The sequence below is a fragment of the Bos grunniens genome, chromosome 18 (assembly GCF_055505025.1).
Source record: "Bos grunniens cultivar Pamir isolate PY7600 chromosome 18, Bosgru_T2T1.0, whole genome shotgun sequence".
Taxonomy (NCBI): domain Eukaryota; kingdom Metazoa; phylum Chordata; class Mammalia; order Artiodactyla; family Bovidae; genus Bos; species Bos grunniens.
In genome coordinates this window covers 14,734,019-14,749,565 of record NC_141182.1, presented here as the reverse complement: position 1 = coordinate 14,749,565, position 15,547 = coordinate 14,734,019, and the positions used below count along the sequence as shown (strand labels likewise).

The following is a 15,547-nucleotide window of genomic DNA, read 5'->3' as shown; positions in this document are numbered from 1 at the left end:
GGGATCTTGCTGCTTCTAGGGGACAATGATGTAGACCTGGGCCAAGAATGCATCAGACCTGGAGCAGCCGGGGACACTGTCCCTACCCCACCCCCCAGGAGCAAGGTGCCATCTGCACAGGGCCTGGTCTATCAGTGTTGAGATGGTGCTGCTGTTTGCTGGTCAAAGCCTCTGCTGCCTGCTGGCCAGTTAGGCTGACTGACTGCCTGCAACTCTGTTCTCTGATTCTGTCTGGCAGAACACTCTCACAGAGTCTGCCACAGGTTCTGATGGCCAAGGGGACCCACACCTGTTTGGACCCGTATCAGAACATCTCATTGATGAGGTGCCAAGGGGCTGGAGGGCTGTGTCCACAGCCAAGAGCAGCCTTGCCTCTCTTCCTGATCTCTGGTCCTGCTTTTGGAAAAGGGCTTCTAGAACCTTTTAAATGTATGTTGAGGACTGGTAATTCCCTCTAACATTTCATCTTAACATCCTATGGTAAAAAACAGTATCACAATGTTACTTAAAAGTTTAAGAAACATCATCATCAGTTTGACCATCATCTGTCCATAATTCATACCCCCAGCCCAGCCTCCCTCCACAAGCGTTTGGTCTTTTTTATTACGTATGTGCATTTTACACTTGCGGTGATGATGTGCATAGAACCGTGGTTTTTTCCTAAACTTCCATGTGCTTGCTGTCTAGCCCAATTGTGAAAATCACCTCCTGCCTCTCAGATGCAGCCCAGGGAGGGGAGGTGGAGCCCAGCTGTGCAGAGGAGCCACTGGACCTGCTCATGGCTGCCCTGCAGAGGCTCAGGGCCTCTATGACGGACCCCACCCAGCATGACGGTGAGGAGGGGGCTGCAGGCAGGACTGTCCACAGTGGGTGTTTGTGGGTGGGAAGGCATGTCCCGTGCGCTCAAGTTCATGGCTGGTCCCTGAGCCACAGTGGTCATTGCGTTCCCTGAGCTCAGCATCTGTCACAAAGCCTGACCATGGCCTGATGGGTGTGGAGGACGCAGCCTTGTTTCTGACATGCAGGCTGTCCCAAGCCTTGGCAGAAGGTGAACTTTCTCTCCTTGGCACTGGTGGGATAGGTGATGTAGAGGAGAAAGCCGTGTGCTGGGCTGGGTATGGCTTTCTTTCTGACCTCCACTGCCTGGCACCTCCAGCCCTCAGCACTGGGTCTCTGCTCCTGGGCTGTCTCCTCTGGGGGACCTGGAGAACCAGTCTGTGCAGTTCAGAGCACGCAGTGGCCACAAAATAAAGTGCTCAGTTCCAGTAGTTTTAGACTTTGTTATGCTAAATGCAGAAACTAATATAAATAAGCCATGTTTTTAACTGCACAGGTCCATTCAGTATATGCAGATTATTTTCAGTAAATATACTTAATTTTTCAGAGGCAAATGACAATTTGAAAAAACTTGCAGATAAACCATGTAGCCTAGAGATATCAAAAAAATTAGGTATGTTGTGAACGCATATAATGTATGTACGTTCACATCTGACCTGCAGAGAACATGGAAGCCTGTGAGGAGTTAAAATTGAGGGTCAAAAGTGACACATGGTTTTCACAGTCCCAGCCCTGTGTGGTTAGCTCTACCGCAGCTGTGGTCACCCTGCGGGCCCAGGACATCCCCTTGTGGCCAGCATGGCCCTTCCTAACACTGCCCCTGCAGCCTGTGGTCCTGGGGGACACCAAGGCTGGGCCGAGGGGCTGCAGCAGGTGTCAGCGCCTGCAGAGGTGGCAGGCGATGCAAGTTGAGGGTGGTGTAGACACAGTGGGGGCAGGGACGCCCCTGCTCATGGCAGTCCCTCCCTCGTAGAGCTATCAGCTCAGGTGGCCATGGTCTCCGAGAGGCTCCACTCTGTCCTGGGCCTCAGCGAGGATGTCAGCAGTGACGAGGCGGCCCCGGTGCAGCTCAGCATCCAGGCCCCCAAGCTGCAGCCGCTGGAGCAGAGGGTGAGTGTGGGAGACCATGTGTGAGTGAGTTGAGGGTTTGGTATTGTCTGCATGCAGACTCTGCATTTGGGACGAAGGTGTGGGCAGGTCTGCCGACCCTGTTCTCCACTGACACATCCCATCATGACCCCGGGGGACCTTCCTAGGGTCTGGGGGTTCCTATGACCTGGAAGTGGCAGCCTTCTCTCTGGGCAGCAGCCTGTTTCGTAGTCTCGTGAGCTTAGCCCTGATCCTGTGTCTCCGGGGTGTAAATGCTCTGACAAGACCTTTCCTCTCAGGTGGTGGACCTCCTGCTGACGTCTTTTTGTCAGAACCTCATGGCAGCCTCCAGTGTCGCCCCACCGGACAGGTAGAGGCTGGGTGGTCCCAGCAGGTGGTTGGAGCTGCCCCGAGGGTGGCCTGGTGCTCCTGATGAGAGGCCATCGGTCTTGGTCCAGCTCTGGGCCCTGGGCCACCCCCGATGTCCTGCTGCACTGGGGGAGGGCGGGGAGGGCTGGGGGCTGATGTACTACAGGCACGTGGGCAAGGCAGCCTCGCAGCAGGTGAGCCTGCTGTCTGGGGAGTGACTTGGCTCTTTCTGGGTCTGCGGTGCCTGCCTGCTCATCCATGGGCTCTGGAAGGGCTGGGAGGGCTGGGACTGCCACTGCCCTGTTCTCTATGGCTGTCCCCATAGGCAGGGCCCCTGGGCCACCCACTTCGTGAGGGCCCTGTGTGGACACAGGTTCCTGCCAGCCATGCTCACCAGGCTCTGCCAGCTGCTCCATCACCAGGTAGGGCTGCCATTCCCTCCAGCTGGGAGTGGGTCCCCCACCCGGCCCCCCAGCACCGAACACCTTTTCTCTCTTAGGGCCCAAGCCTGAGTGCCTCACACGTGCTGGGCTTGGCTGCGCTGGCTGTTCACCTGGGTGAGTCCAGGTCTGAGCTCCCCAAGGTGCACGTGGGTCCTCCAGCCCCTGCCAGGGGCCTGCCCATCCCTGAGTTCATTGACAGCCTCCTGCCCTGCACGGCCCAGCAGGCCTCGGCCCTGTGTCTGAAGTAAGTACACCTTGTCAGTAGTAACATGTGTTCCTCAGACAGCACAGCACAGACAACACGTGTTCCATACTGTGCTGGTCCACACCTCCCGAAAGGAACCTTGTCTGGATGTATCTGGGCGCATGCTGGTATCTCTGGTTAGGACAGTGAAGTCATCCTGCCTTGCTCCTTGCCTTTGGAGATGCTGGCTCTGGGCTGCAGGTGTCCTTCTTTAGGCTGGGTGGCCAGCAGCTGGGTGGACCTGTCCCTCAGGTTCAGTTCTGGGGTCTCCCTGTGGCGAGCAGCTTTCTCTGGGGGACTCTTCTGCATGCATGGCTGTCCCGTCACTGCACACAAAGTGCCAGAACCTCTCCCAGGACCCAGCCGTTGCAGGGAGCCCAGCACCAGGCTTGGCAGGTGTGAGAGATGGCTGGGGTGAGAGTGGCCACCCCATGGCAGAGACCTGGGGCTTTCTGCAGCTGCTGACGTGAACAGACTGAAGTCAGGACAGAAGCCAGACTCTGGTGGGAGGGATGTTGGCAGGGGCAGGGTCTTGGCTTGCGGACTTAGCTGACGTCAGCAGACAGGGAGAGCCAAGCACAGGAGCAGCTCTCACTAATGAGGCCCCCGGGAATCAGGCCCTGTCCTCACTACCCAGACTCCCTGCTGGCCTCTAGCCTCTGCCCGACTCGTCTGAGCCACCATGGGTGGGCAGAGCTGAGGCTGCAACTGGACCCACTTCTCCCTGGCTTGGAGGTCCTTATAGGCAGGAACGGCAAACAATGTGTGGTCATGCTCATGAACCTCACGGAGCACGCCCTCCCCAACACGCTGGGGAAGCAAGCCCTTACGTGGAGTGCTTGCTTGTTTACATTTTCCAAGATGCATTACTAGGGGGTGGGGTGGGGGTGCTGGATGCCCTTGGTTCACTTCATGTGACTCATGCTGACTTCCACCCTGTATTTTGTGTGGATCCTGTTTCTGTGTTATAATTTCCGTTTTCTATTTTCAGATTTTCTACAGCAGCAATTTCTTATTCCTTGTGTAAGTTTTCCCAGTCACATGAGCTTCTGCACAGCTGTCTGTCTCCTGGCCTTATAAAAAAGGTGAGTCTTCTGGGTTCCTTTCTCGGCCGAGTTCCTGTTTTCTACGGGTCTCTGGCCCGAGGCTGTGTGGCCTCCATCTCGTGCTCAGCACCGCCTTGGTCTGTGGCGGGCTCTCTCCTGGGAGCCACCGCCTTCTGCCTTTTCTCACTGGCTGAGTTAAGAGAAGGGGGTGTAAGGTGAACCACAGATGTCCCTCCCGTTTATAAAATTGGCTCAGTAGTCATAAGTAGCGTCTTCCCAGGTAAAGAGGCACCCTATACTTCCTCTAAAGATAGCCCTGGAGACTGCGTGTTGGGATTCTGTGTCAAGGGTGGCAGGGCTGTCCGTTCCAGTGGGAGCCGGGGTTGCGGCACGTGCAGAGTTCCAGGGAGCCTGTCCCCTGGGCAGTGAGCCTGCTTCTCAGTTCCAGGCTCGGTGTTGGACTCCTGGGCCCTGCTGGGAGCTGCCTTGTCAGGAGCAGCCTGGGGGCTGGTACCACAGTTTCACAGTGTGGGATTGGGGCAGGTCAGGGGGAGTGGCTTCCCAGAAGAGGAAGCCCACCTCAGGTCCCAAGCTGCCATGGTCCTCTTGTGCTGCCTGTGACTCCGGCAGCACAGGGCAGGGGTTTCTGTCTCCTAAGGAAAGACAGGTGGCTTGTCCATCACCTGGGAGCATCTCACACAGACCCCAGTGCCAGCAAGCCTCAGGGGACGGCTGAGCACGGCTGCAGGACACAGCGGCCTCACATGTGCAGTCAAAGCTGCTGCCCCCTGAAGTGCCATCTGAAGAGCAGGGGCTCCCCACTGCCAGCCGAGCATGGCCAGCCTCACAGCACACACGCCACTGGCTTTTTTCAGTTCCAGTTCATCATGTTCAGATGGTTCCCAGAAGCTCGAGACCCCCCGTCTCAGGAGGACCCGGCCAGCCTACCCTGGAGGCCCCTGTGCCTGCCCTCCGTGGACTGGCGGAGAGCCGGGCTCTGCCTGTGGAAGCAAAGAGCCCTGAAGGAACTGCTCAAGCAGGAGGGGCTCCAGGTACGTCCTGCAGTCCCCTCCCTGGGACACCTGCTACACGCAGTGTGAGGTTTTGAGGTTGGTCTCTGTGGACATGTGAGCTGCCCCAGAATTTAAAGACAGGGCGAGTGCTGTGCAACTGCTGGAAGCTTCATGTTATATGCCCAATTCGGTGAGCTGAAACAAGTTATGCAGATGCCACGATCTGTCCAGAGCCAGGCAGCAATGTGGAGGATGCAGTTGAAGACCAGTTTGAAAAGTTTCAGTTAGCTTCACTTTCAGGGTTAAATGACTGGTTCTTGGGGCTTCATGCCAAGCTCCCTGTCTAACACTGGGAAGTGGCGAGAGGGTCCGAGACACAGGAGACCTCCAGCTGCCATGAGAGCCACATTCACAGCCCGCCCTGTGGCTCTTGTGCACCGTCCTTGGCATGGTGGTCACTTGAGCTTTTTCTCTCAGTTGACTTATAGAGACTGGTTACAACTGGAAATAGAAATTCAGCCTGAAGTTGATTCTCTTTCAGATACAGAAAGGTAAGTGCTTAAAGGATCTGCCCTTTAAAACGTTACACTGTTTTGTGTCATGATATCCTCAATTTAATGTTCAGCTTAACATACAGTCTGTTATAGTATAGTCTGTGAATATAATTTTATTCATTCTATTATTCAAGGAATACTTCCTGAGCTCCTGTGGTTTGGCAGATACTTCTAGAATGTTCTGGGAGCTAGGGATGTAGCGTGAACAAAACAGACGGGGCTCCCCGCCTGCGCTTCTGCCCCATTGGCCCTGAGTGGGCACTCCTACTGAGGGACTGCAGCCCGGAGGCAGGCAGGGAGATACAGCAGGGCTGTGGGAGCAGGTGCTGCCGGGTGAGGAACAAAGAGTCTGAACCCCAGAGGGCCATGGTCAGGGAGCCACAAAGATCTCAGCTGGTGTCAGCCAAGGAGGGGGAGGGTGGGCATGGCTTCACCAATTGCTGGCTTCAAGGCGTGGCAACAGGAGTGAGCAAATTGGGGTCTGAGCCCTGTGGGTCCCGGGGCCCCTATGGGTCTCGGGGCGGGCGAACGAGATGGCTGAGCCATAAGGTATGCTGTTTGGGGCTCAGGTGTGTGCTGAGGGGCTTCGCAGCAGGGGTGGCTGTCCTCAGGCCGCCATCTGTGGTGTGGTCAGAGACGTTCCCGCACATGGAGATGCTGTGACGTGGTGTCAGATTCTGGTGGAACAAGTAGGCTTAGGGATGACGGCAAACAGGAGTGGGAGTGACGACAATGCCTCTGCAGCTCGGAGGGTGGGGGTGGAGGGGCTGGTGGGGCGCTCCCACCTATCAGCTTTGTGCCCGGCTTGCTTCCTGAGCACTTCCTTCCTATGCTCATGGGCCCGGGGCCTCCCTCCTCTCCAGCGTCCTGGCGTGCAGCTCCAGAGTACGCCTTCTTAGCTCTCCCTCAGGCCACTGTGCTGTCGGTGAGGAGTCAGGTTGGGGCCTCCTTTCTTACTCCTCACTGCAGTGCCCCCTTCCTCTTGTGGTCGTGGCCGAGGCCCTGCTCGGGTTCTGGTCTCCCTGTGGGGGCAGACTGCAGCACTGGTGGCTGCCAGTGCTGTGGTCTTAGCACTGTGGAGCCTGGTCCACATCTGGATGCTCTGCTGCTGGACCAGCCAGTACAGACGCCCCCTCTGCCCCCAGCTCAACAGCCGTGCACCTGCAGTCCCCAACCCCTCCAGCTGAGGCGGCCTCCCTAGGCACAGACACTGGCATTTGCATTGTAGGCAGGACTTCCAGCAGTGGGCCATCCACCAGCACTTCCTCCCCATGCCCTCTGCCACCGGTGGCTGCGATGGAGACCTGGAAGCTGCTTGCACCACCCTGGTCGACGTGCTCATGGACTTCTGCCAAAGGTTAGGAACGTTGGTGCCCAGAGGCATGTGTGTTTTGATTTTGGTAGCTCTAAGAATGTTTTTATTTCTCTCGGTCCACACATTTGGACATATCTGATAACAAATTTGAATCTTCGCAGTGAAGGCAAGCTTCTGGTATCATCTTTTTCTCTGTGCATCACCTGGTCAGCAAACATGAGGAGAATAAAAGGTCTAGTAGGTGGTGGGTGCCAGTGTCACCACCCACAGTGCAGGAAGTACCAGTGTGGACTGGCTGCCATGAGAGGCAGGCCTTCCCAGTCCCGTCTGGGCCGTGCAGGCTGTGGGCGTCTGACACGGCCTGTTCAGTCTCATCGTCCTCCTGGTTGGGGACATATGCTGTGTCCAGGTGATATGTGGTGTTATCTTGTTATGGTTTTGATTTACTTTTCCCTGATGGCTCACAGTGTTGACCATTTATTTATCTTTTTTGGACAGATGTCTGATCAGATCCTTTGCCCGTTTACAATTGGGCTATTTGTTTGTTGAGTCTTAAGGGTTCTTTATATAGTCCAGATGCCAGGTCCCCTGAGACACGTGAATCACAGATGCTTTCTCCCATCCCTTAAAGTCATTGGTTCACTCCCTTAATAGAGTACTTTGATTCATATAAGTTTTACATTTTGAAGAAGCCATATTCATCTGTTTTTAGTTTTAGCTTTTGGGCCTTTGATCCATTTTGAGTTACTTTTTTTTCCCCTAAATTTATTTATTTGACTGCATCAGGTCTTAGTTGAGGCACACACACTTTCCAGTTACAGCCCACAGGCTCAGTTGTGCCTCGGCATGTGGGATCTTAGTTTCTTGACTAGGCATGGAACCCACATCCCCTGCAAGACAGATTGTTAACCACTGAACCACCAGGGAAGTCTGTTGAGTAAATTTTTTGTAAGATGTGAGGTAGAGATCCAGCCCCATTCTTTTGGATGTGAATGTCCAATTGCCCTTTTTGCTGAAAAGACTGTTCTTTCCCCATTGAATGGTCTTATTACTCTTGTCAAAAGTCCGCTCACCATGTGTGAGAGTTTACTTCTGGACTCTCAACTCTGTTCTGCTTATCTTTACATCTATCCCTATGCCAGGACCACACTATTTTGATTACTATAGCTTTGTAATAAGTTTTAAAACTGGAAAATGTGGGAATTCTCTGGCAGTCCAGTGGTTAGGACTCCATGCTTTTACTGCTAAGGGCCTGGGTTCAATCCTTGGGTAACTGCTGCTGCTGCTAAGTCGCTTCAGTCATGTCTGACTCTGTGCGACCCCATAGACGGCAGCCCACCAGGCTCCCCCATCGCTGGGATTCTCCAGGCAAGAACACTGGAGTGGGTTGCCATTTCCTTCTCCAGTGCGTGAAAGTGAAGTCGCTCAGTTGTGTCCGACTCTTCGTGACCCCATGGACTGCAGCCTACCAGGCTCCTCCGTCCGTGGGATTTTCCAGGCAAGAGTGCTGGAGTGGGGTGCCATTGCCTTGGGTAACTACGGTCCCACAAACTGCACGGTGCAGCCAAAAAATAAACAAGGAAGTAAAATTGGAAGACATGGGTCCGCTAACTTTGTCCTTCTTTATCAAGATTGTTCTGGAGCCCTTGCAGCTCCATCTGGACTTTTAGGATCAGCTTATCAATTTGTACAAAATGAGCTGGGATTCTGATAATGACTGCACTGTATCTGTATATCAGTTTGGGTCCTTCCATTTGTTTAGGTCATCTTTGATATTTTTCAACAGTGTTTTATAGTTTTCAGTGTGCAAGTCTTGCATCTCCTTGATTAAATTTATTCTGCAGTATTTTTTTTTTTTAGCACCATTGTAAATGGGATCATTGCTTTAATTTCACTTATTTGCTCAGATGGCTTTTTATTGTTAATTTTTTATGATTTTTCTATATATAAGGTCTTGTCATCTGTGAATAGAGATGGTTTAACCTTTTCCTTTCCAATCCAAATGACTTTTATGTGCTGATTTATTTGCTGAGTTGTCCTGTCTAGAACTTTACAGTGCAATGCTCACTGGAGGCAGTAGGAACAGACACTTCGTCCTGGTCCTGGTCTTGGGAGAACAGTTTTCAGTCTGTCATCATTGAGTACAATGTGAACTGTGGGTTCTTCATAAATGCCCTTTGCCAGGTTGAGGAAGGTCCCTTTTACTCCTAGTTAGTTTATTTTTTTAGTCATGAGATGGTGTTGAACTTAATGTTTTATCTGTGTGGGTTTTGGTTTTCTATTTTACTCATGTTTATTGCATTAATTGATTTTTGCATATTAAGCCAACGTTGCATTCTTAGGATAAATCCCAGTTGGTTGTGTAATCATTTTGATGTGTCGCTGGAGCTGGTTGCTGGCTTTGTGCTGTTGCTGGGGCACTGTGCGTGCGCTGTGGTCCCTGGGTACTCCCTGGCCCTGTGACTACAGGCCATACTGGAGACAGAAGAAGAGGTAGCCCAGCACAGATAGGAGACACTAAGGAGGCTTTCAGTGTGTTTTCATTTCAGTTCGAGGAGTCATCATCACTCAGAGAATTCTGATTTGGTTCTCAGTGGCTGCAAAGGAAATCGGGACATTTTTTCCAGATTGCAGGTGAGTTAGAAAATGCAAAACTCAGTGTGTCCACTGCATCGAAGCCATGTGCTATCATGATATTTATTGAGTATCCAGTGAGTCCAGATGCCTGTTCTAAGCAGAATGAAAGCCTGAGTCACAGACATGGTCACTCAGACCAGAGACCATGTGTTCTGTGAACTCATGTCACCATGAACGTCAAAGGAACACAAAAATGAAAGATGAAATACAGGAAGCATCTCCAGGCTTTAGGACATTTAAGATTTGAAAACAGGAAGTAAAAATATGGACTTCAGTAGTAACTTGGTTGCTACTCCCATTCTCTGCTCTTTAACTCTGGGTGCTGCGCTAGGAGGTCAGACTCTTGAGAACTGATATAAATAACCCTCCACTTGCTGAGTATTTAGAGTTTGGAATACAGCCCCTTCTGTTTCCCGGGTCACTTGTCACTGAGGCAGGAACACTGAGAAGGGTGCAGAAGCCCTTCAGGTTCTCATCCTGCAGTGAAAAGTGCCTTTCTGTCAGCATGCTGCTGCCCAGATCTCCTGAGAGTGGGCTCTGGGGTCAGAGGGCAGACCAGGCCTGTCCTTCTCGCCGGCTGTACACTGGGAGTCTGTAACTGTGGACGTGCCGACACAGCTCTGTCTTATGGGATCTGGAATTCCCGCTATCTCTCTTTAAAAGTGCCTGAATTTAGAAAATGTGGAGGATGAAAGGGAGATCCTAACACTCCACACAAAAGGGACGTGTGTCCTCTGCGTCCATCGTAATGGGAAGTGGAAGAAAGTACCTGGGAGGGTGGCCGAGGCAGGAGTCGTGGGGTTAGAGGTCGCGTGTGACAGAACGATAAGGAGACGGGTGCTCTTCATCTGCTGCCGTCTCCAGGAGATGGCTGCTGACCTGGAGCAGGGCCCTGCGCCCCTCGGCCACGCTGCTCCCCACGGACACTTTCTCTTTGGAGTTTTCCGCAGACGCCTCCAGGCCCTGACTCACGGGTGGGACATGGCCAGCCGCCTCCAGAGACAGCGGGAGCTGCTCACCTGCAAACGGTAACACGGTCGTGTCCCAGGGTCTCTCCCCACTTTGGCTTCTCTTCCCTCTAGTTGCGGGTCTCTGGGCTGGCCTCTCCCCGGGAGTCCCCTGGAGAGCAGGGTCTGGGCCCAGGATCCCTTCAGTTCAAAGGCTTCACATCGAATGTGGGCTCAGGGGTCCTCACAGCAGCTTCATCACAACTGAGCTGTGAATTGACATCCTTCCCAGGCTAGTGAGCTCGTTGGTTCGCACACTGCTCCCACCCTGGGTCATCATGAAACTGCATGGCTGCTTTGGGGAAGCACAGTGGTGTCTGTGGACCCAGCAGCACAGGAGCCCAGGCCCTCCAGGGAGGGATGGGCTGCAGACTAGGGCCAGTTCCCAACAGGCTGGGAGGGTGGCTGCTGCTCCAAGCATTGCTCTCGGGGGTGACTGTCCACACCTCTGTCCTCCCAGCACCCTCCTCGGCCTGCCCCCCTCCATGCTGGTCAGCAGCCCCCGTGCGGAGCAGCCGGCTGCCCCCAGCTGCACTGATTTCTTCCACTTGGTCAACTCAGAGTTGGTAGGTGTGGAGCGAGCAAGGTCAAGTGCGGGGCTCGGGGCCATGTGGGCACCGTAGACTAGTTCTGGGGAAAGTTCAGGAGTGCATCTGTGGTCACATGGAGCCAGCGGCCTCAGTATAAGTCCCACCTGCAGCAGGTCACTGAGGATAGGCTGTGGCACTTGGAGCCACAGGGAGTCCTTCACCCTGTTGGACACTGGCGGCAAGGCCAGAGACTGGGGCCAGTGCCCTCTCTGGAACACGACTCCTTCACAGAAGCTTCCCCAGGTTAGCAGTTTGGGCCCCAGAAGTGCTGACCGACCTGCCCGCTTCACCTCTGGGCACAAAAGCCAGACAGTGCCCACACCTGGCTCTTCAGGCTCCAAAGGGTGCCCTCCCTTACTTGTGCACAGTCAGGGACAGGGAGGTGCTGTGCCCACTGCAGGAGGCTTTGTAAAATTGCACCATGTGGTTGGAGGTTGATCTGAGGTTCTGGTCATCTGTGTGGAGCTTATAGGGTAACTGGGGAGCAACAGAAATGAGGTGAGATTTTCTGTTCAAGTTCGTTCTGGAGGCTGTTCCCCCTCAAGCTCTGAGAACGGCCTGTGAAAGCAGCCAGGTGCTGGGGGAGGAGGGACAGCACATGGCCGCCCACCCCCGTCCACCACCTTCCTTCCTCACCAGCCTCTACTATCTTGCAGAGGAACTTCTCCCATGATGGTGCCCTCACCCACGACATCACCGCCCACTTCTTCAGGGTAATTCCAGTTCCCTCCACCCCTCCCGTGTCACTGCTCAGACCTCTGGCCTGGCCCTTGTGTATACAATGGTTCCCAGGGTCCACGTGCAAACCCAGTGGTGGGCATCTCCTCCCCCAGGGGCTCCTCAACACCTGTGCACGAAGCAGAGACCCATCCCTGGCAGCCGACTTGGCCCTGACCGCCTGCCAGACCCAGTGCCCCCTGCTGCTCACCTCTGCTCTGGTAGGCCTGCCATCTTCTTGCGGGAGCTCCCGGGCCTGGTGAGGTGCCATGAGGGTCAGTGTGGCTGGGGCTGCACGTCCATCTAGGGCTTCCTGGCTGTGTGATCCCAGGCACAGTGGGTGTTAAGTCAGGAGAAGATGGCCGGGAGCAGTGGGGAGAGAACTGGAGTGGGAGGACAGGGTTACAGGAGTCCATCCGTACCAGAGCAAGCGACAGGAATCGTTCACACTGTGTGCTCCGGGCTGGAGCTGCCGGCTCAGCCCCTGCAGCCCGGCCTCTGCATGGCGTTCCAAAGTTCCTCAGGAGGGGCTCCCTCGTGGGCTTTCTCACCCCTTCTCGTTTTGTCAGGAGGGAGGACACAGCCCCATTCTTTCAGAGCAGCATGTCCTATGCCGAGCTCCCTGGACAACCGTGCGTCCTCTGAGGATGAGTTGTGTTGGGCCGTAGATGAGACACTGTCCTTGTGGTTAGGAAGCACTAGATGAGCAGAGCCAGGCTTGGGGGGGTGGGTGTCAGCCAGCAGGTGGACGTGTCCTGCCCAGATGGTCAGGGTCACTGAGGTCTCCAAAGAGTCCTGGTGGTGGGGAATGACTGTCGGTGCCCGTTCTCTCCCATGAGCTGTGGTGGTCGAGCCTGGAGCCCGAGCTTCACTGCCGGTGGAGGAGGTGGTCCCAGAGCCCGCTCCCTGCAGAGCTGCGGAAGCTGCAGGAGGCCCACCTCTTCGCTGAGAGGTGAGTATGGGCGCACGCTCTTGTTGACCTGCCCAGCATCTCGGGAGCTGGAGAGGCCTCTGGACAGTCCCTGCAAGGTGCAGTGTTTACCTACCCGTCTCCTCTTACTTCCCAGTGGGTGCCCTCCTAACGGTCACAGAGAGGATCGCTGGCCCTCTCCAGCCTCCTTACATTTTCCTCTGTGACCATTTCCATCCCTCAGGCACCCACAAAGAGTTAGGGATGCCGGAAACCTCAGAAAACAAGGAAAGCCAGTCTGCCCACTGACTCTAATCATAGAGAGAGCAGGAGTTTCTTAAATCACTGCACTTATTGTTTTTCACTTTTGTCCGTTTTAACCTGCTGAAGGACCTTGAACATCACAGTGCAATTGGGGCAGGGGTTGTGTGGGAGGCCGGTGTAGATTCTGGGGAATCGGGGGAAGGGGGTCGGGGCAAGGGCTCCAGGCAACCCTGCGTTCCACACCCTCCTGACAAAGCTGAGACCCCCTGCAAGCTGCACCGCTTCCTGTGTCCAGGGCATAGGGCCAGTCTGTGCAGAGCCAGGTTGGGGGCAGGGGTTCCTGTGGTAATACACTCCTCTTGTCTGTGCAGCGTGTCCTCCCCCCTCACACCGTCCCCCGCACCTGGCCCGTCCTGGCTCTGCGCGGCTGCCCTGCACTTTGCGATTCAACGGGCCAGGAAGGAGAGCTTCCGGCAGGAGCTGGGGAAGCTGGATGGCCAAGGAGAGGAGGCAAGGATGAGACCCTCTTCCTTGAGGGTCACCTTCTCTCAGGGTTCATCTAACACACTGTGCTTTTCAAGGACACACAAGTGTTTGGGGTCCTTGTGACTTTATTTGGAAGCAAACCTTCCTGGGTGTACAGGTTTGATAAGACTTACTTTCAGGTTAACTCTCAACTGCTTTTATTTGACCTGTTTATCCTCCCCATAATCCCTAGGAGGGGGCAGTTAGGGCTGGCTGGCACTTATCAAGGTACCTATACCCCATTCAGCTGCTCGCTGAGACCAGGGCTGGATGGAGGAGGGCTGCTCGGAGGGCAGGCTGATGTCCCCACTGGGAGCTGCCATGGTGCACCCAGCTGAACCCGATTCTCTAAAACCCAGAGCTCCCCAGAAGCTCAGGCTGTATACACCTGCCTGACAACAACTGCTGAGCTGTGTGGGGTTTGAGTGATTAGAATTTCAAGTAACAGAGTCCCAGGGAGCATCTGTTCTTAGACTTTTCAGGCTGTTTTTGTTGGAAGGCTTTTAGTGGCTCCGTATCTTCCAGACCACTGTCCCCTGACAGACCCACAGAGATGGGCGCCAAGCAGTAATTGTTTATAACCCATTAAATTCTCTAAAAGCGATTGGAAATTTTATTCCTGCGAAGATTCCCCTAAAGATTTCTAACCTAGGCCTATAAACACTCAATTAGTGAGGAATGTTTTTTACTTATAGTTACTCTCAGGGACAGAATACAGGTAGTCTAATGTTGTAAGCGGATGTGTTTTCATTTGTAGCTGTTCGTTTCCCTGTTTTTCTTTTCCTTGATGGGCCTGCTCTCTTCGTATCTGACTCCACAGGTAAGTCAGACCCTCTCCCACATTGGACAGGGTGGCGAGCCCCTGCCCCCAGGGCGCTTGAAACCATGGATCCCCATTTCCCCGCAGACCTCCTAAGTTGGGTCTCTTGAGCAGGGGAGGTGTGGTACCTTTGGGGCAAAAACTTTCTCAGGAGAGAAAACCCCAGGCCATGGGCCTGCCCTGTGGGGTCTCCCTTCAGACCCTGTACCCTGAGGGTCTGTGCAGGGCCCCAGGTAGACACCCCCTCCTTGCCCACTGTCACCTTTGAGTTCTCCTGTTTTTCTGTGGGTCACAGGCCATTGGTTCCCTGAGGGCTGTGGACATCTGTGCGGACATCTTGGGGTGTATGCAGAGGAGGAGGATTTCCTGGCTGCTGGTCTTTCAGCTGACGGAGGCGGGTGAGAGATCCAGAGGCTGCCAGCCATGTCTGTGCTGGCCCCCAGCCCTCTGGCGGGAGCAGGTCAGACTGCAGCCGACTCAGTCCTCTTCAGAAGGAACTTTCAAATGATTATGCAGGAGCCCTCCTTGGGGCTCACTTTAAAAACTCATTTTTGCAACTTTATGTTCTTGGTTAAGTATGCAGATTCACTTAATAATTTAGTGGAGCCCTGAGGGTTTCAGAGACCCAGCCCCTACCCCCTAGTCTGTGGCGTGAGGTTGCCACCTCTGGGTCAGCAGGCACACAACTCCTGGAGACCCTGACACTATGGGAGGACCCCACGCTGCTGACAAGCCTCTTGGTTTTGCAGATGTCCCCCTGGGGCGCACCCTCCTTGGCCTGGCCCCCGACCACCAGGTCAGGCTGCTGCCGGTCGCCTTCTACAGGTAACCCTCAGGGCCTGGAAGTCAGGGGAGAGACAGCAGGGGTCCTTCAAGACGGAGAGGCTGCGCCCCTGCTGCCTGCCACCAGCCCCAGTCAGACGGGTGAGGTCGTCACCTGACACCTGTGTCTGCCTTCAGCCTCCTTCCCTACTTTGACGAGGATGCCCTCCTCACAGAAGATGCCTTCCTGCACGTTGCTCTCAACATGTACCTGAAGCTTGTTGGCCTCTTTGTGGCCGGGGAGACCGGTGCAGTCTGGACTGTGGCCCATGATGGGGAGCTCCCAACTCAGGCAGGTGTAGGGCCAGGCCCCATCTCCAGACAGACCAGGGTGATGCTCCTGGC

General features: G+C 54.6%; 1 protein-coding gene across 13 annotated transcripts in view; it reads left to right on the top strand.

Moving 5' to 3' along the window:
• FANCA (FA complementation group A) overlaps positions 1-15,547 on the top strand; it is a 46,726-nt gene that overhangs the window by 29,011 nt on the left and 2,168 nt on the right. For 2 of the 13 annotated variants that reach the window (XM_086350404.1, XM_086350403.1), the window contains exons 22-41: positions 720-833; positions 1,811-1,947; positions 2,226-2,296; positions 2,621-2,717; positions 2,795-2,982; positions 3,974-4,067; positions 4,904-5,080; positions 5,519-5,592; positions 6,824-6,952; positions 9,460-9,544; positions 10,412-10,575; positions 11,015-11,120; positions 11,801-11,857; positions 11,978-12,082; positions 12,701-12,813; positions 13,407-13,545; positions 14,318-14,380; positions 14,676-14,778; positions 15,130-15,205; positions 15,341-15,494. In XM_086350404.1, coding sequence (XP_086206530.1) covers positions 720-833; positions 1,811-1,947; positions 2,226-2,296; positions 2,621-2,717; positions 2,795-2,982; positions 3,974-4,067; positions 4,904-5,080; positions 5,519-5,592; positions 6,824-6,952; positions 9,460-9,544; positions 10,412-10,575; positions 11,015-11,120; positions 11,801-11,857; positions 11,978-12,082; positions 12,701-12,813; positions 13,407-13,545; positions 14,318-14,380; positions 14,676-14,778; positions 15,130-15,205; positions 15,341-15,494 — 2,246 coding nt within the window. Of the gene's footprint in view, positions 1-719; positions 834-1,810; positions 1,948-2,225; positions 2,297-2,620; positions 2,718-2,794; positions 2,983-3,973; positions 4,068-4,903; positions 5,081-5,518; positions 5,593-6,823; positions 6,953-9,459; positions 9,781-10,411; positions 10,576-11,014; positions 11,121-11,800; positions 11,858-11,977; positions 12,083-12,700; positions 12,814-13,406; positions 13,546-14,317; positions 14,381-14,675; positions 14,779-15,129; positions 15,495-15,547 lie in introns of those variants that run through there. The other 11 variants (XR_015145380.1, XR_015145382.1, XR_015145379.1 and 8 more) reach the window with 8 other exon arrangements.